Source organism: Ceratina calcarata, unplaced genomic scaffold, assembly GCF_001652005.2.
Source record: "Ceratina calcarata isolate Rehan_Ccalc_2016 unplaced genomic scaffold, ASM165200v1 scaffold400.2, whole genome shotgun sequence".
Taxonomy (NCBI): Eukaryota; Metazoa; Arthropoda; class Insecta; order Hymenoptera; family Apidae; genus Ceratina; species Ceratina calcarata.
Genome location: NW_017163423.1, coordinates 55,526 through 77,020, shown reverse-complemented (window position 1 = coordinate 77,020; position 21,495 = coordinate 55,526). Strand labels below are relative to the sequence as shown.

The 21,495-nt window shown below is 34.2% G+C and overlaps 4 protein-coding genes across 5 annotated transcripts; 1 reads left to right on the top strand and 3 right to left on the bottom strand.

The window, feature by feature from the left end:
• Nucleotides 1-1,625: 1,625 nt before the first annotated feature.
• LOC108626462 (uncharacterized) lies at nt 1,626-9,118 on the bottom strand. Its single transcript, XM_026814841.1, has 7 exons — nt 8,311-9,118; nt 6,273-6,893; nt 3,999-5,140; nt 3,844-3,917; nt 3,745-3,802; nt 3,403-3,636; nt 1,626-3,015 (listed from the first exon to the last, which is right to left on the bottom strand). Exons 1-7 carry the CDS (start codon nt 8,888-8,890, stop codon nt 1,978-1,980), a joined length of 3,747 nt encoding a protein of 1,248 aa, XP_026670642.1. The 5' UTR covers nt 8,891-9,118; the 3' UTR covers nt 1,626-1,977.
• Nucleotides 9,119-11,637: 2,519 nt separating this feature from the next.
• LOC108626470 (cilia- and flagella-associated protein 45) lies at nt 11,638-14,250 on the top strand. Its single transcript, XM_018027144.2, has 6 exons — nt 11,638-12,126; nt 12,379-12,783; nt 12,975-13,360; nt 13,419-13,551; nt 13,665-14,010; nt 14,051-14,250. The coding sequence occupies exons 1-6, from the start codon at nt 11,956-11,958 to the stop codon at nt 14,248-14,250; spliced, it is 1,641 nt and encodes a 546-aa protein (XP_017882633.1). The 5' UTR covers nt 11,638-11,955.
• Nucleotides 14,191-16,848, bottom strand: Nprl2 (Nitrogen permease regulator-like 2). Of its 2 annotated transcripts, none has more exons than XM_018027158.2 (9): nt 16,474-16,848; nt 16,125-16,262; nt 15,889-15,980; nt 15,670-15,826; nt 15,479-15,596; nt 15,172-15,406; nt 14,888-15,018; nt 14,647-14,816; nt 14,191-14,575 (listed from the first exon to the last, which is right to left on the bottom strand). In XM_018027158.2, the coding sequence occupies exons 2-9, from the start codon at nt 16,230-16,232 to the stop codon at nt 14,399-14,401; spliced, it is 1,188 nt and encodes a 395-aa protein (XP_017882647.1). In that variant the 5' UTR covers nt 16,233-16,262; nt 16,474-16,848; the 3' UTR covers nt 14,191-14,398. The 2 variants fall into 2 exon arrangements, with proteins under 2 accessions (XP_017882647.1, XP_026670648.1); XM_026814847.1 differs by having other exon boundaries at nt 16,633-16,848.
• A 144-nt stretch (nt 16,849-16,992) lies between these two features.
• Ir68a (Ionotropic receptor 68a) lies at nt 16,993-20,654 on the bottom strand. The gene is made up of 10 exons (XM_026814840.1): nt 20,605-20,654; nt 20,307-20,487; nt 20,097-20,245; nt 19,727-20,032; nt 19,418-19,520; nt 19,240-19,357; nt 18,601-18,770; nt 18,247-18,569; nt 17,776-18,157; nt 16,993-17,699 (listed from the first exon to the last, which is right to left on the bottom strand). Exons 1-10 carry the CDS (start codon nt 20,652-20,654, stop codon nt 17,391-17,393), a joined length of 2,091 nt encoding a protein of 696 aa, XP_026670641.1. The 3' UTR covers nt 16,993-17,390.
• Nucleotides 20,655-21,495: the final 841 nt, after the last annotated feature.

Here is a 21,495-nt window from a genome sequence, read left to right as displayed (position 1 = left end):
ACATTAATCTCTCTGACAGCTAACATAAAGTTAGAATCTGTTCAATTTTTAAACGTATACGGATATTTATGTACTTCACTGTATAATATTCGCAATTCCAGGGGAAATGGAACATCGTATTCAGGCAATTAAAATCTGCTCCTTTGTCTAAAAAGTCTACAAGTGTGAATCATCCCTTCTGTACCAAACCGGTACCGATAAGTCCGCCTCATTGGTATGCTAGTATCTGATCTATCTTTCCATACAATTTCTTTTCCTATCCTCGAACATAGAAACGACATAGTAATCGTGAAGAATTCAGGAACACGAAATTTCACCGATAGTCAATTAATGCTCAATGCGCTTTCTCTCTTTAGTGATTTTCAGTTATTTCGTTATGTAATTTCGTCGTGCGATTCAAACGCCGGTGGCCATTAATTTACCTGATTCAATCTTCGGACTCTTGCTTGAATCATTTATTTCTTCTTTCCCTTAGGCCATTGTGCCAAGGGATTATCGTATTTACGCGGACTTTGGACCATGGAGATGCAGAATTTTTCATCCATTTCATTCACACGGGAGTGTAGAGAGTATGAGATACGAGATTGAGAAATGTTTCCTGTGAAATGATAATTGGAGACCTCAGGCCAACAAACGATCAGCTCGGCTTTGACGTGACTTGAATTTTCTAATCGTTCGGAGCAACGAACAGTAACAAACGACATGACCGTATGATGTGACGTCATGATACGACCATTTGTTATACCGAACTATTTAAAAAATTTATTTTTTACAGTCAAATCGAAATCGAGCTGAACTCTTTAATTGATTTGAATAGAGAATTTATGAATGAATTTTTTTAAACAGATAAAATAATTCTAAAGAAGACACGTTCAGTTAAATGTTCAAAAATAGGTGCATGTAGGAACTTGGCAATTATCCAGATTGAGTGACAATGAAATACGTACACAGATTCTTGAATGTCGCTAGGACACTTCCTAAATCTCACTGTGACTACTTTCATTTTTCATTCACTCTTCACTTGCGGTTCTTCGCAGTTTGATTAGAATGATTTACACGTTTTCCTTCTACAAAAATAAGAAAGTTTGAGAGATAAATATTTGGTCTCTCAAATGTTCCTGTACTATGGAAACAGCGACAAATAAATGTTCGGTGCACAGTATTCTTACGTATTATAATGGATACAGTGGTACTTAGGTATATTTGCTTTGGAATACGTCCAATTCGGATGTGACAAATTTTGCTCGATATACGACAAAAATTTTTTGTAGAAATTTTGCGTCATTTTTAAATAATTATCTCAGAGGAAAAATTAAATTAATAATCAATTATATTCGGAGTTGATGTAAGCAGAGTTTAAATCTGAAAATCTATAATAAAATCTAATTTTTCGTTTATGTGTTTAAATAGTGTTTAAATTCTTTTATAATCTCATTAATGTAGATATAATATCAATAGGAGTTTTTTTTACATGAGAACGGGTTAACTATTTTTACATTAATTCTTACGGGAAAGGTTGATTTGATATACGTTTCATTCGTTGTAAGTTTAAGCATCAGGAACGGATCAAGGTTGAGCAATGGACATCAAACATTTTCATTTTGTATATCAATGTTCACTTTATTTTCAACACATCATCTATCTCCGTTATGTGACACATACATAAAAATATTTAGTATTTGACACTTGCGTAGTCACAATTTACGTATTCATTTCTGACCTGGTAGAGTGTATATGTAAATATCGTATAAAAATTCCATATAAAAACTTTCGAAAAGACAACATATATCTACACAAAATAATAAACGACACGTACAATGTGCATAGATTGCGGATTTTTACATTACTATCAGTCTCAAAAGTATATTCCTTAAAAAGAATCATAAATTAAAAGTACAACGTTCTGTATTAATACAGAGATCTATATTAATAGATTTCCATATTAGATACAGATTATTTCATTAGTGTAAAATTAATTTATTCAACTAACATCTTCAAGTTTGGCATTCTCTTTGGGCAAGCTCTTCTGTGAGAGTACCAATGGTTCTCTTGGCATCGTGGATTACAATAATAAACGATCCCGCACCCAAGACATTTGTACCTTGGTCCAGTATCACCGCATGAGGAGCATCTGAGAGTAAGTCTAGTCTTCGGGCTACAAAATACTGGTTGAAGATAGGGTGTATTCGCATTTCTAAGTTCATTTTCTGGCACTTTCCGCGGTGAATACGTAGAGGAAGGGTTTGATGACATTTGATACGTCATTGACGTTGCCGGGTTCCTCAGTTGACTATCGTTATCAATCACCGAGTTGGTTTGCTCGGAATCGTCTGAAGTTTCCGTGGATAATCTCTCGTGCCAAGCGTTCTGTCTTTTTTTATATTTCCTAATACGCTGAATTTCTTCAATATTGTCCTGTCTTCGAATGACCGTGTTACTCTGATTAATAGCTGACTTACTGGTACTAGGCGCGTCGAGTGGTCTTTCATTAATGGTATTTGCAATGCTGGAGGGCGGCAGCATGTCAGTTCCGTTGTACCTCAACGTGTCGTATTGTCTGTCGATGGAAGCCGCAGCAACGACAGCTGCAGCTGCCGCAGCAGCGACGACATTTGGCATCATTCTGTTTCCAGAAAATTCATTATTTGGCGGGTAGCTAATCGATGGTTCTCGGTGCAAGGCTTCATGCGAAGAAGTCGGCGGTGGAAATAATGATCGTGAACTGGTCGCTATATTGACGTTATTAACGGCAGAGCTACCTCGCAGCCGATCGTACTCTGAGTTATTCGGATGCTGCAAAGTGTTCATTGACGATGGGGGATATCTAATGCTAACTGGCTCCTGCCCTGTCAACGGGAGACGTTTGTCTACTTGTGGTACCGGTCGTAAGATTTCTTGCATAGGAAAATGGTATCCCGGCGGAATGTTCGAATGTAATCGAGACTGATACGGATAACTGCTGTAAGGGAACATCGCTGGGTGATAATTTAAAGCAGGACTACTGTACGGGTCGACCTGTAACAAATAAATTATACTCGAGTGATTTCTATGCTTTAACAATATGTTAACAAGAATCATTGATGTTGTGAAGTAAATATACGTATATTGTAATTCGCATTATAATATGCACCTGTCTCAGCGTTCTTGACCTCAACTAAAACAATTATTAACTAGCAACCTACAAAAGATAATCGGAAGGAATCGGAAGGTAGACTTTCCATAGATTTTGATCGGAGGGTGCCGGTTCCGATCATGAAGCGGGTAGTCGAATCCAAACAATAGGCAGTCTGCTTGCAAATTCGGAGTCGTATCCGACCGATGGCCTCTGATGCCTCCTGCTTTTATATGCTTTTCCCTATACTCTAATACTAATTTCTAGCTTCTAATGATGTTATTACTCACTGGGTAGTTGTTCAAGTAGAATTGAGGCATAGGAATTGCAGTATAAGTAGCAGGACGTAGAGCTGGAACCGTGGCTATAGGCTGTGCGAGTGTTAGTGGTACCGTGGTATGTTGTAACGGCCGTTGATATGACCATCTTTCAGTACCTTGTGGACCTTGCGGATTTTGTGGTGTAGCGTTCATTAAGTCGTTATTAGCATTGGACACAACTATCGGAACCACAGGTTCGGCAATCTATCGCATAAATGTAACAGAATTATTTTCGATGATAGATAGGAGAGAATTAACTATTTCGATTTTTAATTCTGATATATTTCGTAATTAAATGCTTCTTCAAATTACCCTTATGTGCTTAGTATCTGTTGTTGTTGACAACAACAAAAACCGCACGAACTTTCGGTTCACCTTAATGGAATATATGAATTTTTTCATTTAACTTACTTAGGCTTGAATCTCGGATATAACACCGAGGACGGTACATTGAATTGCGTTGGTTGACCTGTGCTTGATGTGATCTGAAACACATCGAAAAGATAAATCCATCTAATAAGTCTTTTCTACTACTACTAGATTATTATTATTAGTATTTTACGAACATTCTGCAGATTTTTCGTATCGTCGTTGATTTTCGAATACGCACTATCTGGTTGATTTGATTTGCAAGAGTTAATTGTATTCACCTCTGAAGAGGGAAGCTGCTTATCAGATCTAGCAAATGACTTGGTTTCTTTTCGGTTTCTTTCCATCGGTAATTCTACACCAGCGCTAACAGATTTTATCACTGGTCCATCATTGAAAAACACCTGAGATTTAATCTCTTCCGGTTTCTGAATCACATCGTGACACCGATGTAACTCGTTGATTAATTTATCATTCGCATTTGTTTCCTCCCAAGTTGAAATTTTATTCTCAACGATATCAGTCACTTCTATTTCATTGACACAGAAATTAGAATTGTTCGTATCCGAACTGGTAGTATTCGGTTGCTCTGAAATATTTTTCGCGAGCGTTTCAAGCGTTGAAGTATTTTCATTTACAACGTCGGGCTGAACGGAGTCCACGGGCGATTGTTTCACCAAGTTTACGTTCATAATCCATGGCTTCGTCTCTGAGATATTCAAATCCTCCGTCGTCTCCTGACTGGACGACGTAGCTAAGCATATTTTCAGTAAGACCGGTGGACTGTTTGGAATCTCTTGCGTTGTATCATCGTAATATATGGGCGATCGGGGTGACAATTTCGGTGGTCCAGGCGATGACACCGGAGTATTGTTGTCCGTAGATTCTCCATCGGCTTTTCTTAAATTCATGTTTCTACATTCGTTATCAACATTGCTGTTATCATTTATATTAATCGCTTCTTCAATGCTCGGGATCGCCGCTGACAATTTACTGTGCAGCTTGGATAAATTCTCAATTTGTTTCTCATAGCGGTTCATCACTTGTCGTAGACTAGTGTCCCGTTGCGAATCAGATTCATTTGCCATTTGTTTGGATAACTCTAATGCCTTGCTACGCAATTCACTGAGTTTCTCCTTTAATTTATTTCGCCGATACTTCAGCTTGTGGCTGTCGGTGTTTAGAGATGCGAGGTCTGTTTCCGTTTCGTAGAACATGTCGTCGGTGTTGGTAGACGTTAGACTGGATGATGGCTCAAGCGTCTTGTCTTTTATGATTTTATAATTTGTTTCCTGCATCGATTCCACGGTGAGTTGAGAATCAGTCGCTTCTGTCGATTCTATAGAGGACAGTTAAGTAAAGTTGAATATTTTAATTATAATGCCTAATTAATCAGGGGTACATTTAAGAATTTAATTATTTTAAGTGCAATAATATATTTATAAATATGTAGATTCGAAAATTAGGGTCGGTTTTCTCAGGATTCTGAAAGATTGTCGAGCACATAAATGCACTCGAGACCCCTAATTTTAAGATCCAAATATCAACCCGAAACTCGAACTCGACTTGAGATTCGAGACTGAATTCGATAATCCTCACTGCATTCAATGTCGATTATACAAGGTGTTCGGTTACTGACTGGAAAAATTTTAAGGGGTGATACCAGAAGTCAAAGTAAGGCAAAAATAAAAAAATTGCGACCGAGGCACTTTTCAGTTATAAGCGATTAAAAATTTCATTTAATACTACATGTTTAAAAAATTGTATATACAATTAGGCAAACCTGCCTAATGCCTAAAACCTTAACAAATTCGTCAAATTGGCCCAATAATCTTCAAATTTGCTCGGCACTAAAAGGGTTAAAACTGCAAGGTCTGTCTGAAAAATGTAATGACTGCCCCCGAATTAAGTTTCAAGTCTCGAGTTAATATGCATGTCTCGTAATTACAGGTACTCGAACAAATTTATGTGCTGCTCGAACTTTCGGGACAAGACGTTTCTTCTTCGGGTACCTGCACATCCCTATTATGTATAATACATATGTAATAAATGGTTACATTGAATTAAAATGGAGTGTATGCAATTAACACTGAACCTTCTATACACCGCGCGCGGTCAGACGAGCAGTTTTAAATTCTTCTATAAGAAGTAAAAAAAAAAAACGAAATTTATATTGTTATATTGTTAAATTAAAATTATTATTAAAATTATAATTTAAGCTGCTATAAAAAGAAAAGGAAATTTATATTGCCATATTGTTAAATTAAAATTATTATTAAAATTATTATTTAAGTTGCTATCCAACTGGAGTACTAGTGTCTAGACAAAATTGCACTAAAAAATTATTATAAATGTAGCATATTAGTATAAAAAAGCGTCGTTAGGTTCAGTGTTAGGTCTCATTGATCTTTTTAAAGGTGCGATTGTTTGGAACTAATATAATAAAGCGGATTTTTAAATTTATTGTTTACCATTCTTACTCATACGTGCGATCTTCTTCAATCTTAACGGAGGCACCAACTTGTTACTAGTTTCCTCTTTCATCATAGATAAAGATGCAGCGCATTTATTAGTACATTCATTTTGCATCCCCTCATTCACGTTCGGGCAAAAGTTCTTTAAGAACTCGTTAATCGAGTTCCCTGGTTTATTTTGACTAGAATCGGCTTCCTGTGACTTTCTCCTTTTCGTATATTCCTGAACGCTATTATCTTTCTCGTGCTCTGCATCGTTGCTCTTTCTTCTTTCTACCACCGCGAGAGTTTCAACACTGGAAATTTGAGGAATAACGTAATCCATCGAATTCACGGTTTCGTTCAAAGCTGTTCGCTTTTCCGAATTAAGGTCTGTCCCCTGGAGAACCTCATCACTCGACGACGACGTAGGCGGCGATTTTACGGATTCTATCTCGACCGTATTCTGTGCGGTAAATTTCGGTAGAATTTGCAATCTGTTTTGAAAAGATCTCGTGGGTGCTGGACGGATGGGTAAAGAACGGTTTGGTTGCACTGGTATTGAATACGGCTCACGGCCTCTTAATGCGGTTGCTGGACCTTCTATCCGGTCACAATTTGATTTACTCGAACTATCTGCTATCATAGTACAAAATTCTGTAATATAACGTCATGTGCAAAAATACTAGATATTTAATTAACTGCACTTATGTACCATCAATTACAGAAATAACGTAAAAATGTGTACTTCACGGTTCAAGAGATTTTAATTTGCAATTGATTTCTAATTTAATTGTAGAACATTATTAAAAGAATTTTGGAAAAGATCATTTCAATAGTTATCATATTTATTTTTTTATTTAGTATATACGCATTGCAATTTAAGGTGGTATGAGCTGTCAAAAGTTTATACAATTTGTATTTGATTTTTAATTTAATTGTAGAACGTGATTAAAAGAATTTTTGAAAAGATCGTTTTCATAGTATTCATTTTTATTCTTATGTATTGCACTTTTATGTATTACACATTGCAATTTAAAATTCTATGAACTCTAAGATCTCTGCCGAGTAGTTGAGAAATGTGATAAACTTATGCTTAATATTTGAAGTAATAAACTCTATGAATGATATTTGTACAAATTGTTCGACGCATATTCTTAAGTCACAGGAAATTTTTAACGTCTAATTTCTAATTTTTCGATACATCGTTTTCTAACTTGCAATTCTTACTTCTGCTTATTTTACTCAAAATTTTGCCATTCAACATAAAAATTCAAGAAGTAATAACTTTTTTGATAGCCTCGTAAAATTTCAATTGCACAATGTTTTGTTCATGTAACATTTAATAACTGTTAAAATTTCAATACTTTTTCATTGCGTTCAATCGATGACTCGTGCAGCCTTAATTACAACTGTGTATGGGAAAACAGCTATGCACTTATCCTGCATAAAGGAAAACACCTGTTATCGATTTTATGTTATATGTGATAATGTAACTCGGTTATCTCTTGTTGCTTATGCAGTTGGTCATCGTTAAAATACACAATACAATTTTTGACTGGATAATAATTTAAATACTATAAAATTTTGAATAGGATAAAAATCGATAAATATATAATAGAATTTTCTTTGTTTAGATCTTCTCATACTTCTCTTGAAAAAATTCAACTTTACGTTATTCATCTCTAATTTAATTCAGTTATTAAAATCACATTATTCAAAATAATAACAGATGACAAAGTATAATATGTATTCATAAATATTAATTGTGTTATATAATTTGAAGAAACTATTCCTTGCCTAATAATAAATAGAGTATATTATAATAATTAATATTTAAATAATTATATTATATAAAAATAAGTAAATTATATTATAGAAATTATTATTTTCTTGTTAATTGTTATACATAATTATATAGAAATGTAATATCCTTTTGACTTATTTTCTTTTCAAAAAACAAAGTACTATTTTAATTTTAACGACAATTAAACACGTTACACCTTGCCATCTGATCGTAGTTGATTAAAATTAATATTCACCGCTAGTCTTGTACCTAATACATTTTCCACGATGCATTTTCCGCTCCAACTTTTCTTTTCATTCACTGTATTTTTCTTTACACTGCGGAACCGCTTCAGCATCGAGTGTTTCCACACATTCTTCTTCTTCTCCGTCGTTAAATCAACGAAAACAGGCTTCGAACAATCGCCCCCCTGGGAAACGGCACTCTCCTTTGATGCACAATCAACATCTTTCCTGATCGGTTCGTCAAACGTCTCCAAGCTCTTCTCGGCTTTTATGAAGGTTTCGCCCATGTCAAAGTTTTCTTCAATTTCACTGGAACTACTAATCAAACAGACACTGTGTTCTTCTTCAAAGTTCGCGTCGTTCTCGTCACAATTCGAGCGTTTCACATCGTAATCGACCTTTTCCTCTTCGGCTCGCAATTCGCTTGAAGACTGTTCGCGAAACGCGTTATCTCTCGCCTTCTTGTAAATGACATTGTCGCGAGATATCATCACCTTCGGCCATGAGTTCTTCACGAAATACTTGAAAGATGGTTTGTGTTTCTTCGACTTCGCCTTATGTTTTTTCACCGGGTTGTTCGACCGACAACCATTGAGTTCTTTCATTTTTCTTCAACACGCAGCAGAACGACACGTACAAGATTTGAAGAAATGTTGATATTTTTTATCGATTTAACTCGATGTAGTTCTACGATTTTCTATTTTTATATTTATTATTGTGGTGTGCAAAATGTTATTGTGCAAGATTATATTTAACTTAAAGACGAGTGCAGCACGTAATGCCCTCGAGTGCATGATTAAAACAAATTAAAAACGAAACATTCTATTTAGAAAATAGTCATCAACAGAATATCCTCCACTAAAGAAGTTTATATTTTACATAATAAAAAAAAGAATTCAATATAAATTAACCAGACTTATTAAAAACTAAATATGAAAATGGTACAAAAAGATGTGACGGTCTACGTGCAGTGATGGTCTCTTAAAAAAAAAAATGATGAATTGATCAAATAATTTCTGAATCGAACATAAACATGTGTACAGGTGCATTGGGTGCAAATGGTGATCGTGAAATGAGAATCGTATTTTTTTTTGCGATTTTATCCAGACATCGTGGGCTCTTCAAATTGGAACTGGTGTATTTCCAACGGACACGTGTCGCGAAGTGGATCGAGACGCTGTCGCGCGGAAAGTGAGGCCGGGAATCTTGCACGACACGCTCGTATTCCCACTTCCAGAAAAGCTCTTATTAGGGAAACCCTTCGCAATTGGCGGTCTAGAACGCATTCGTTGCGGCGCAGCTCAGGTATATAATCTTTACCGCGGCAAGGCAAGCAAAAGAAACGGAGAGTAACTTCTTTGTTATTACTTATATCTACAGGCCTCTTTTCTTTCTTAGAAACACATGCTATTTTTGTGGCTGAGGATACGTACCCCCTCCTTTTTTACATATATAGCATATGACAAGGGGAGAATTACAAGAGGGAAGAAATGTACTTTCTGTAATATTGCATTATAATATGCAGCCCTAACAGAAGTTTAGAATACGAAGTAATATATTATTTCTTTACTGCAATAAAAAATTCCATAATATCCAATTATCAAAAGACATATTAATAAAATGGCTGACAATTCTGCGTTATTAATAAGAAGACTGCAGTTGTTTATGGAAATTCCTATTTTTGTAAATAAAATTAAAGAGACGAAATGCACATAGACATTCGTTCTCTCTTCTAAATATTATAAATTGTATTTTACTTTTGATATCTTGTATTTCTTCACATGCTGCGTTTCTATAAATTATATAAAATTCCCATAAATGTATAAATGTCCCCAGTCAATTAATAAGGGATTCTTTAAAAAGGGAAATTTAATAAGGGAGTCTATTAATAAGGAATATAATATGGAATTAATAATGATATTATTAATAATTCGTTAGACGAACGCATATCTTCTATTAAAATGTAACTGCAAGTGGATGTTATTAATTGAACTAGTATTTAGTACACTTTAGTTATTACTTATTCAGGGAAAGAAGAATAGCATTATCTCAATACTGAGTTGAAAACTGATGCGTGCAAAACGACGATTGTACGTGTGTGATATCGATCGACTTTTTTATTCTTCAGACACTGTCTAATGGTTAAAAGTAAAAGTTCCCCTTGCAAAATCGATTCGTCAAATAATCAATGCGTTGTATATTTCCCACGAGAACACGTAGAAGAATAGTCATTCGAGACAATCATCGAAGGCAATACGCTCCCGCTTTTATAATCTTGTTACTATTAAAACGACAATTTTCGTCACTATTCTTTTTCAGTGTAGTCATTAATTAATTTAATTGTCGAAGAAAAACTATGATTTTCAACGTTTCGAATGAAAATCCTGCAGTTAATGAAAAATTTTTTAATTTTAACTTTAAGGGTTGGTTTCTCCCCTTGAACTTGAGTTATATAAAATATAGTAAACTACATTTAGCTAAAAAGAAATACGTGTCTAATATTTTTAGCTTTTCTTGAAGACTGCCTTTCCTTATATCCGACCGTTTAAAATCTTCCCCTTTTAATACGTCAATAATGATGCGTCAGAATTTTAATTATTTGATTTGAAATATCTTCTAAATTACTAAACTTTCGATTTACATTAAGTACTTTTTTATAAAGAAATTGCAAAGCAGCTACATCGATTGATTAAAAAATACCTGATCCCATTAAAAGCAACGAAGTTGACTTACACACGATCTTTCCGCGTCCAGTCAAGAAAGAACTAATAAACCGAGAATATAGCCAACTCGATACCATTCGATTCTCCTGTGAAAGCGACAATAGCGAGACAATGAAAACATCGAAGTCGAGTGAGGCACCCTGTATTGAATATGCGTATTGCTTGTATTATTTTATTTGCAACATAGACACTATACAGAAACATGTGGCCACGTGTTCCTTTTCCCATCTGAGGAAAGTCGACGACGCGACGTAGGGACGCGGTGACAAACCCGAACAAAAGGGGTGAATCACCCCAACGTTGCTCTGGTCGGTACTTTTTTTTTACCAGCGAACGACAGTGTTCTCAATAATTTGCCACTTTGAATTGCTTGCATTATACAAGCAATGAGTGCCTCGGACACCTGCGTATATCGATCAGTGAAATTTCATAGCAGTCATTTATGCAACTGAGAAGAACTTTATATTCGTACAAAATTCATTCTCTTATACATTACGCATATACATACATAATAGTTTTCCCTTTTCTTTCAGTCGTTAATAATAATATCAATTAAAAATGATATCAATGAAAGAAAACATCCCTTTTTGAATTGGAATATGTCGTTAGATTAGTATCGAACAAACAAACGAAGCAACCAGCGGTTACCGCTTGTATACAATGAACAACACTTCGTGACAGTTTCCAGCGTCAACTCCTCTTCGTCAAGTCATCAAGTTCAAATTTTACTCTACCACTATTTATCGTGACGATAATAAAAATATTTTCAATGAGTTTAGCAAAGAATTCCTGAATCAGTATTTAGTCAGAATTATTTGCTCCAAACCGTGATCTAAATGTCTTGTTGAATGATAGAAATAATACTCGGTGATTATAAAATAGTCTGCTGATGGGTTATTAAGAACAGCGCTGTCATTTCCATGGAGAAACATTAAAAGCGTAAAAAAATGGTAATGCAGAAGATGGACAGCAAGATGAATTCAACCACAATTTGCAGATCAGCGTCTACTAGTTTAAAGAATCGGAAGCAATATAAACCTCAAGTTTGCACTAATACGTTCAAAAATGTCTGTGTTCGAACCCCTGTACGTAAAACGGGACCCTCTGATGGAAGGGAGGTAACGCACATACATATTTAATGCGTAATACGTAATCTCTCGTAGAAATTTTTTTCGCAATTGCAATATGTATAGACACGTGCTACGCTATTTGATACTAAAATTTGTATATTCATACTATTTCTGTAATTATCATAACAGTAATTATAATAAAAATCCTGATCCAAAATCTTTATTTAAAAATGAAGATAAAATAAATGTTGAATAGGGAAACATAATAGCAAGTAATAAAAAGATGTTTCAATAATTCAGTTCGGTAAAGGTTCGGGTAGAGGCAGGGGACGGATGCAAGTAACAACATTGAAGACGAAATTGCCGGCTCCAAGAATTTTGACGCAAGAGGAATACGAAGAGCTTCGGAAATGCACTGGTCCTACGACGAAGGAAGAACGAGAGGCAATTTTCTTGGCGGAAAGAGAAGAAAGAGAAAGGCTTATGAAAGAGAGTAAACAGAGGAAAGAAGAATTTCGCAAGATAGACATAGAGAGGCCGCGAGATAAATGTCCAGAATTGGTTGAAATCGAAGAGGAAGCCAGGAAGAGGGCGAAGCATATTCTTGAGAGGGCGCAGAACATGAAACTTGAACAGGAGGAAGAAATTCAGAAATGTAATAGAATTATCTTAGAGACAAAATGCCGGGCTATTAGGGACGCGCAGGTAAATAATAGTGTTACAACAGTCATGTAACTCCGTAATTTTATTAGTGACAAAGCGAATGGTGAATGTTTCGTGCACGAATCATTGGAATTTTATTATTGGATAATCACGCAATTTTCGAACTATAGAATTGAGTTTATAACAAGGATATGTGAGCAGAAAAATGTTGACAAAATTTTTAATTTCTATAGATAGAAGAAAAAAAGCTGATTGAAATGGAATTGCAAGAAGAAGAGAAACGTCTGAACGATATGATGGAAAACGAGAGAAGATGGGCAATTAGAGAAGAGATCAAGAAGGAACAGGAGGAGGCAATGAGAAGACAAAAATTCGCTAATAGTTTGATGGAGCAAATAAAGGAGAACGAAGAGAACAGAATGCTACATTTCGAAAGGAAACAGGAGGAGAGTCGTCTGATTAATTTAAGTAATATTGCTTGGCAGCAGGCAGAAATTGCAAAATTACGGAACAAAGAATCAGAAAATGCACGGGTACGGCAACAGCTGGCCGAGGGGAACGAGCAGTTGAAGCATTTCAAAGCGATGGAAGAACAGGAAAATAAAATTATTGATCTCAGGTGGGGTTCATCAAATTGCTCAGTGCATGCATTTAATTATTGATACGTCTCTTTGTAGGATACGAGAGTACCAGCGATATAAGGAAGAACAAGAAGCAAAACTAGCGGAAGAAAAAAGATTGGAGAGATTACAAAAGGAACAGACCAAAGCATTAGTTGCAACGCAGACGATGCAAGCGAGGGATCTTCAGGTATTCAGTTATTTAATTGTTATTGCTCATTTTTAATTACTATTTTTTTATTAGATTTTAAATATGATTTTCTGTGCATTACAAGTTTTTAAGAAATTCTTCCATTTTCGTAGGAACGCCTCGATGAGTTGAATGCTGCTCTCGTCCACGAACAAGTGGAGCGTCAATGGAGGCAAAAGGAAAAAGAAGAAGCTTTGAAGAAAGCAGAGGCTCAGAAATCGCTTATGGAAGAGCGAGAGAAACAAATAAATAATAAGCGAATAATGGAAGCGATTGAATTAGAACGTGAACGACGCGAATTCGAGAAGATCGTGCACGTTCAAAAGGAGTCTTTCTGTCAGGAACAAAAGGAACTCGAAAAGAAACAACGACGGGCTTTAATTCATAGAAGCGAAATATTAAAACAGGTTTATTTTTACATCCAAAATACTTTGCATACTTTTTACATTCACATTTTTCGTTAAATGTAGATCGTAAATTCGTATTCGATCATCCTCATAGGTAAATGAGAAGGAGAGGGAACGTATCCAGACGAGGCAAAGGATGTTTGAGGAAGGCTTGGCGATTCGTACGGAAGCTGCGATACGCAAGAAAAAATTGCGTGAAACGATGGAAAGGAAATGTAATGAAATGAAGAAGAACAATGTGCCTGACATATATATCAACGAAGTGAAACGACTGATTGAAAATATAGAGTAGATACAATAAATTCACAATTGCAACTTATTCATTTATGGTTTGCACTAAGTATCCTGCGTAGCTTTGATATAGTATCTCTGCTTAATTTAAAAGTTATAAAAAATTCAACAAAATTGTAAGGAACATTTTTAAATACTATTTCAAATTGCTATTTCCATAACATAACGACGTTCGAATCGCGTTCAACAATATCTTCGATCTGCGCTGTTGACTGACCCGTGCTGCAGCAAATTTCGTCGAGGTTGTACGTTCCTGTAAAATACTTATAGACCGAATTGTTCTTCGCCTCTTCGTTGAAAGGAGACCCCGGCAAGTATATCGGATACTGGAAATTAAATGTAACAAGTGAATGATCATTCAACTGAAAAGGAAATTTTACAGTGAGGTTTAACAAACCTTATATACTCTGCGGATAAGACCTTCGATCAGACCGAACTGCACTAATCTCCTCTCGTTAATTCTTAAATTCTGAGGATTGAGACGTTGACACAGATCTCTCATACTGCTACCATGTGTCATACTTGCGTACATTCGATATATGTCCCTAAGATATGCGGGCTGTCTGTCTAAAAATGATTTGTTGTGTTTTTCTTTTTATTATTTTCGTAACTTATTTCTAGGAGAAACAATGACTTACGAAATTTCGAAGCGTAAGCTATACATCGTTCCTGTAGTTTTGTATTTTCTGCCAATTCTTTTAATTTTGACGTTGCGGCGTAAACGTTGCTGTATTGAAATATTGGGATCAATGTTACAACGCCGTAGTAGCTGAAGATATTAAATCAATTTATTAATTTTATCAATTATTTTCATTAGTATTTAAGGTTGCATGGACCGTAAGATCTCTGCCAAAAATTTGAGANCTTTGTCATTGTTTTTATGTAAAGGATCATACAACCTCAAGTGACACGCTCAACTTACACAAGATTTTGCACGCAACTTTTAACCAGATTGTTCTCTACGTCTGCTTCTGCTGCTATTCGCGCAACATGATTGAATCCGTCTATGTACGGTAACACTTGCTGAGTCGTTAAATCCCATTGATCACTTTGGAACGCTTCACGTCCTTCCAAGAAAATCGGCACCTGATGATCAAGAACTGGTTTTGGCTCAGGTGCTAATTTTATGACTTTTAAATGGGATGTCATTGTCCCTTCTATTAAAATATTCCATTTTACACCTTTGATACTTTTTACTAGCTGTTTATCGCTGAAAAAAGTATTCTCACCTGTTAATGTACACATTTTGTGTAAGTTTAAATTTTCCATCACTTGCTGCAGCATTTCTGCTAATCTTGTTTTATTCTCATAAGCAGATAAAAAACGATTTTCTACCTCCAGGGCCATCTGAAGGAAATAATTAAATAAAATCAAAAATATATTTATTTAATGAACAGCTGAATAATGCGTAAGTTTTTACCAGAAAATCAGACATTTTTTTTACAACTGGCTCATAGTGCACGGTGCGAGCTTGTGCATCGCACACGAAACACAAGTTAAAATAAAATGCATTTCTAGCATATTTCTTATCATCAAGCTTCACTGGGAATCCTAGTATTTTATAATCCTTCAATGTCCTGCAACAGAATCAAAAATTGAAAATATTTATTCAAATTATTGAGCCGTTTATTGAACTTACACTGTTATAATACTACGTTGCAGCTGTGCTTTTGGTATAATATAAACGCTGACAGTATCAAAAATATCCTTTGAAATAAAATTGTCTGGTACCTAAACCCAAGAAATACATATATCAATCCCTATATATATTATTTCTTCTCAGATGTTTAATAAATTTAATAAAAATTTATATAAAATAACGTTATAGTATAATATAATAGTACAATAGAAATCACCGATTTTATATTTATTTACCTGGCAAGTAATCATTGGACCAACGATATGATGGAACTCTGAGAAGAAGATGCATCTAATGGGATCTTCTTGTCCTTCGTCTTTTACAACTTCTGTTACTGACGTCATTTTTATATCCTTTATCGAATTGCATGGAACCTGTTATTACGGGAGCGAAATAATTTTATATTCACACGCACAAGCATATATATACGAATCATGAGCTTAAATTATTGTTCGAAAGTTAATTTTGTTTCTCTCGTAAAATTTCAAATAAATCGGTAAAAATCTTCATGATGAGCATTTAATTTCCATGAAGAATATTTCTGAGGAAATTTATATATGTACTTTCGAAGTGAGGTTATGTTACCTAATTGTTAAACTGTGTCGACCATTTATTAAAATTTGTCATCAGTATTTTGTCCGCAGGTCACGTCACGTAAATGATTTTATCCTCGATTCGAGCAACGATAATTGGATAACGACAATCTAACAGCTGGTAATATTGTACGCAGCTGTTAAAACGTACCGTTCGAAGGGTGTATGTGTGTGGTGTGAGGTCAAATTTAAAAATTGTCAAAGATGAAGTGCATGATGCCAAAGGTAGAGTGCATCAGTAAACAAGAGGCAGAAAGATCAGTTAAGAAACACGGAAAGGAGAAAATCTGTTATCACACGACGTAGTAACTGAGACGCAAGAAACAGTTAGACTTAACGCTTGAGTGCGAACAAGTGTCTGCACAATACGGAGAGAGATTTATCTTTAATTAACCTAATAGATTTTTCTGGTATGCATACCTAAAGTCTCGAAGAAAATCGTAAGTATTCATTCTTTCATTTCAATTGTTAAATAATTTAACGTTCCCCTATGCGAAATGGCTCTGGTACGTAACGAAAAAAATCGTATTCATTTCAATTGCTAAACATTATCTGCATTGCATGAACACTTTACAACCAAATGTTATTTGTATTAATAAACATTTATTGTTATTATCAGTTATTATTATCTCACAGAATTATATTGTTGAATAATATAATGTAATAGAATATACATGTATAAACTTGTATTTATATCAATAAAACACTAATTAGAGCACGATAAGCATAAACATCTTCGTATGCCAAGTAATGTTTTTTCAAAAATAATACCTTCAGAAATCATCTAAAAGTGAACATATACATGATTGAATTTTGCTTCCTTACACATTTTTCGTATCATTAAAATTAAGATATTTCAGGTGAGTCTTAGGTGACTCATCTGGTATATTTGAATTATTTTTTAAAAGATTAATGTACGAATTTGAACCTATTAATCTGTATTTTAGGATTGTTATTACTATAGAATGTATCTAAGCAATACTTGTCAAATTCTGGGTCTCTTAAGACGATATATTTCCAATGTATAATTTCTGCTATTAAAATTATTGAAGCTAATAAATATCCAACTACAACAGCAATGAACGCTCCTTGTAATTTGTGCATATTAACCAATGCTTTTTCTGACTCCTTTTCTTGTCGTGTTTCCATAATTTTTGACCATTCCATGACCTCGCTTAACCATTTCTCAATTAATCCAATTTCTATTATACGTCTCATCTAAAAATATTCATTACATAAGCTTCTAAATACTTCTTCTATTTCTGTTATGTACTTGAAAAGCTAAAAAGTGTACCAATATATCCACATTTGATTTCAATGGTGAATTTTTGTCCATCCCAATGGCTATTGGCATATTTACAACACATTCTTCCATAATATGCAAATTATATTTCAATAATACACTCCTCGCAGTTTGATTCTCGTTTTGTTCTTTCTCTAATACCTGCCTTTTCACGCGAGCATGTCTAAGCAAGTAGGAACTCTCATAGTAACAAAAAGACCCATTCGCTACTTTCTTGATAGCTTCATTCTCGTTATTTATCAACTGGAATTTGTTACCAATCTTTTGGCTATTGAGGTCTGATGATATTAAAAAGAAATTTTTGCTCTCTTTATTCCATCCTCCAATATCTATAGAACTTTTAGCCAATTGTTCTAATGTATCGATAGTAACTCTGGATGTAATGGAATAATGCAAATAAAATACAATGTACATACATCAGTGAAACAATGCACAGATCGATTTTACTAAAATGATTTTCACCTGGCAACTGGATTTGCTAAGGTTGCAGTCATACTAGCTCGATATGCAACTGTAACTAGAATGCTGTAAGTCCACCACCATCCAATTAATATTCTCACTGCCCAAGGGCTTGGCAAGTTGGGTAACGAAACTTGAAAGAGCATACTATACGTATACAAAATACTATTCTCGAGTTTAGTAAATAAATATAATCCCTTCATTTGCGTTTGGATGGATATTCCATCTTGTGAGTGCATTTGACTTTTATATAGACTTATGTATTTTTTATAAGACACNGATCCAAGTGTATATTCTAAAAACAGAGAAAAAATCCATTTATATTTATTTGTTGATTTTTACTTTTCTTCATACTCACTTAAATGGTAGTATTAAAAGTTTCCATGAATTTTCAGTTAACGACTCCGGCGTTAGAAATGTAAGGCATTCGGTGTTGTATGGTATAGACAAATCAAAATAATTAATATGATCCAGTGTATAATGTAAATCGCCTATATAAAATGCAGCCTTCCCTTGTAGGACTTCACCTACGAGTACAATGACCATATTCTTGGGAGCGAAATCGCGATTAAAAAGGAAGATGGGAATTATACCACAAAAATGTTGGAAAAGACCCATTTTCATCTTATTTGATGCTACATAATTTACATGCAGGGTGTCCTACGTAACACGTTTCACGATTTTTCAAGTACCTGCGATAATCTGGCAAGAAAATATTTTCAACAAAAGTTGATCAGTTTTCGATTGGCTACGCATTGCGATAAGTTTGAAAAATCTCTTTCGATAATTGTCAAGGTTACCTTCTTTTTTTTTAAATAGCACTTTATATTTTTGATTTAAAAGTATTATAGTCCATATCAAGACGAATTCGACGATCTAGTATATAATACGACACTCTGTATATAATGTGCAAATACAGGACATTTGTGCGTCCTGTATTGATTAACAAAATTTAGGGAACAGGCTGCTGAAATACAGAACGGATGGTCACCGTACCTATAAGTCCAGTATGATTTTGATTTTTTCCTCCGTCTCCCCATTTCTCAGAAGCAATGTTATACGGCATGTAATATTTCGGTGTAAAGTTCATTGCTTCTGATATCACCTGCATTAACTGTAAAAAAAAAATGTAAGACAATAAAGCACTACTTCATGCACACACGTTTTTGCTTACTTCATATTCTATTCCTAGCGCTTTTATGCTATTATCTGGTCGTTTCTCATAATATGGTCTTGATTTCTCTGTTACTGCTGGGATATGTTCAAATACGGCAATTCTGGAATGCATATAAAAGCTGTATTAAGTCTTCTCGAATTGTCGTAATTAAGTCCAGTCTTCGATGTCCTACACAATGGACAATTTACTATATTATAGTATTTGAATGATAAAATAATTTTATATTAACTTTATTATTTGCATGACATATTTGCTAGATCGAAGGCCAGCCTTAATTGTAATAGTGTTCAACATTTTTATACGAACAGTAACTGCTTATTCTGCAGGTTTGTGGTTTTTTCTTTGAAGTAATCAGTGCCATAATGTAACTTCCCTTGATACCAAGTATCCAAGTACTTCATCGCAGTACGTGTCTTATGAGAAGGGAAATAAACAGTGTTCAAATCGATTCTTTCTTTAAAAGGCTTTTCGCCAGAACGGTGCCTGTATGCATTATATCGACGAATAAAAACTACATTAATTATTCTATTCCAAAGATAATGTAAATTCGATTGAAACAGGCGAGTATCATATAACAACAAGAATAAGCCACGAGTATCAATCAGGCGTTCACTGAAAATTAAAAAAACACTTGATTCCAAGTATTATAAGTTTCTTATAACTTAGACTCGTTTACCTTTCTGTATATTGCAGAAATTCTGCTGCCAAAAATCCATTAGCAATTATCATGACGTATGCATTGCAGCCGATTTTCTTGCTGTCGATCAATATTTTTTTAATTTGTCGCCTTGGTTTCAAGAACTGTTCATTATCACGCAACATAATCTGTAATGTATATGTATGTATTTAAACAACTTAGTAATAAATTTTCGATACCTTATCTTACCTCGTATTTAGATACATTCAAGGAACTACTAATATCTTTAATACTTGTCATAGATTTGTAAACAGAATCCGTAACAAAAACAATGCATTTAGCTCGTTCGTTCATCTCCTGTACGATTTCTTCAATCACGATTTTTAAATTTTGTTTAGTGTTCTCGTATTGATGTGTCCCGTGCAACGTACTATAAGTAAAATTTTATAACATATTTCATTTGATAATCATTTTTACAAAAATTATATGTATATGTAAATTATAATGCTTCAAAAAATTATTGTATGAATGTTGTTAGCAGCGATACCTTTCAGTGGATATTAGTAAGAGTTGGAGGATGAAGAGAAGAAGTATCATTGTTCGAATCCAATTTAACAATTGAAATAGATACAATTGCCGATTTAAATGCTATCCTTACGTATACACTGATTTATCAGTTTCCTTTCCTTCCCTTCATTTGTTAATTGAATCTTAAATGAAGCATTAAATATTTAGAATCTCATTTGCGAGAAAATTAAATTACGTAAGGAATGCAATCGATAATGCGAATGCAAGCCTGCAGTCTTAATCAGAAGGTCACTGATGATTCGACTTCTTTTATTTTAGAAGGTTAATAGTTCCTGAAAGGTATTGCAAATTTATGAACTAAATTAAGATTCTGTTACTGTCTGCACGTGTACGGGCATTATAGAATGCATTAATCATTAAATGAATTGCAACGAAGTTGAAGGCTATGTAGAAGGTTGAAAGAAGTTAGAAATTATTGTTTAAATTCGTTTTAAGATTTTTGCAAGTTGTAGATTTAATTAAAAAGTTATCAAAATTTATTGCAATGTGAAATAATTATTTAATATGTAATGTTGCATGTTATCGTTTTATGTTGATTAGTTATCTTCTAACGTGTACTATATGAACATCATTACATTAATTACTAATATCTACGTTATGTGTATTAGTCTCTTCCACTAATGAAATATTCTATTAGGGTGAACAAAAGTTCGTGCGTTTCAGTTCGTATAATTTTTTGACGTCAATAAACATACTTTATATACAACTGTTATATATCTTTTTACAGCTTTGAAAAGTTATTTAATATTTACATATTAATTACAATTAATTTATTGATAAATAATAAATATATATTTTAAAACAAAAGTCTTTCATTGAACTTTTTAAACTATTTCTACGCTGTATGAAT

Coding starts and splice junctions, on each gene's coding strand:
- LOC108626462 (XM_026814841.1), bottom strand. CDS start 8,890: ATGAAAGAACTCAATGGTTGTCGGTCGAACAACCCGGTGAAAAAACAT. Junction 5,141..6,272: donor CGCACGTATGAGTAAGAATG/GTAAACAATAAA, acceptor TGTCCTCTATAG/AATCGACAGAAGCGACTGAT. Junction 3,918..3,998: donor ATACGAAAAATCTGCAGAAT/GTTCGTAAAATA, acceptor GATGTGTTTCAG/ATCACATCAAGCACAGGTCA.
- LOC108626470 (XM_018027144.2), top strand. CDS start 11,956: ATGGTAATGCAGAAGATGGACAGCAAGATGAATTCAACCACAATTTGC. Junction 12,784..12,974: donor GGGCTATTAGGGACGCGCAG/GTAAATAATAGT, acceptor TAATTTCTATAG/ATAGAAGAAAAAAAGCTGAT. Junction 13,552..13,664: donor TGCAAGCGAGGGATCTTCAG/GTATTCAGTTAT, acceptor CCATTTTCGTAG/GAACGCCTCGATGAGTTGAA.
- Nprl2 (XM_018027158.2), bottom strand. CDS start 16,232: ATGACGTCAGTAACAGAAGTTGTAAAAGACGAAGGACAAGAAGATCCC. Junction 15,407..15,478: donor CAAAATGTGTACATTAACAG/GTGAGAATACTT, acceptor ATATTTTAATAG/AAGGGACAATGACATCCCAT. Junction 15,019..15,171: donor AGTTGCGTGCAAAATCTTGT/GTAAGTTGAGCG, acceptor TAATATCTTCAG/CTACTACGGCGTTGTAACAT.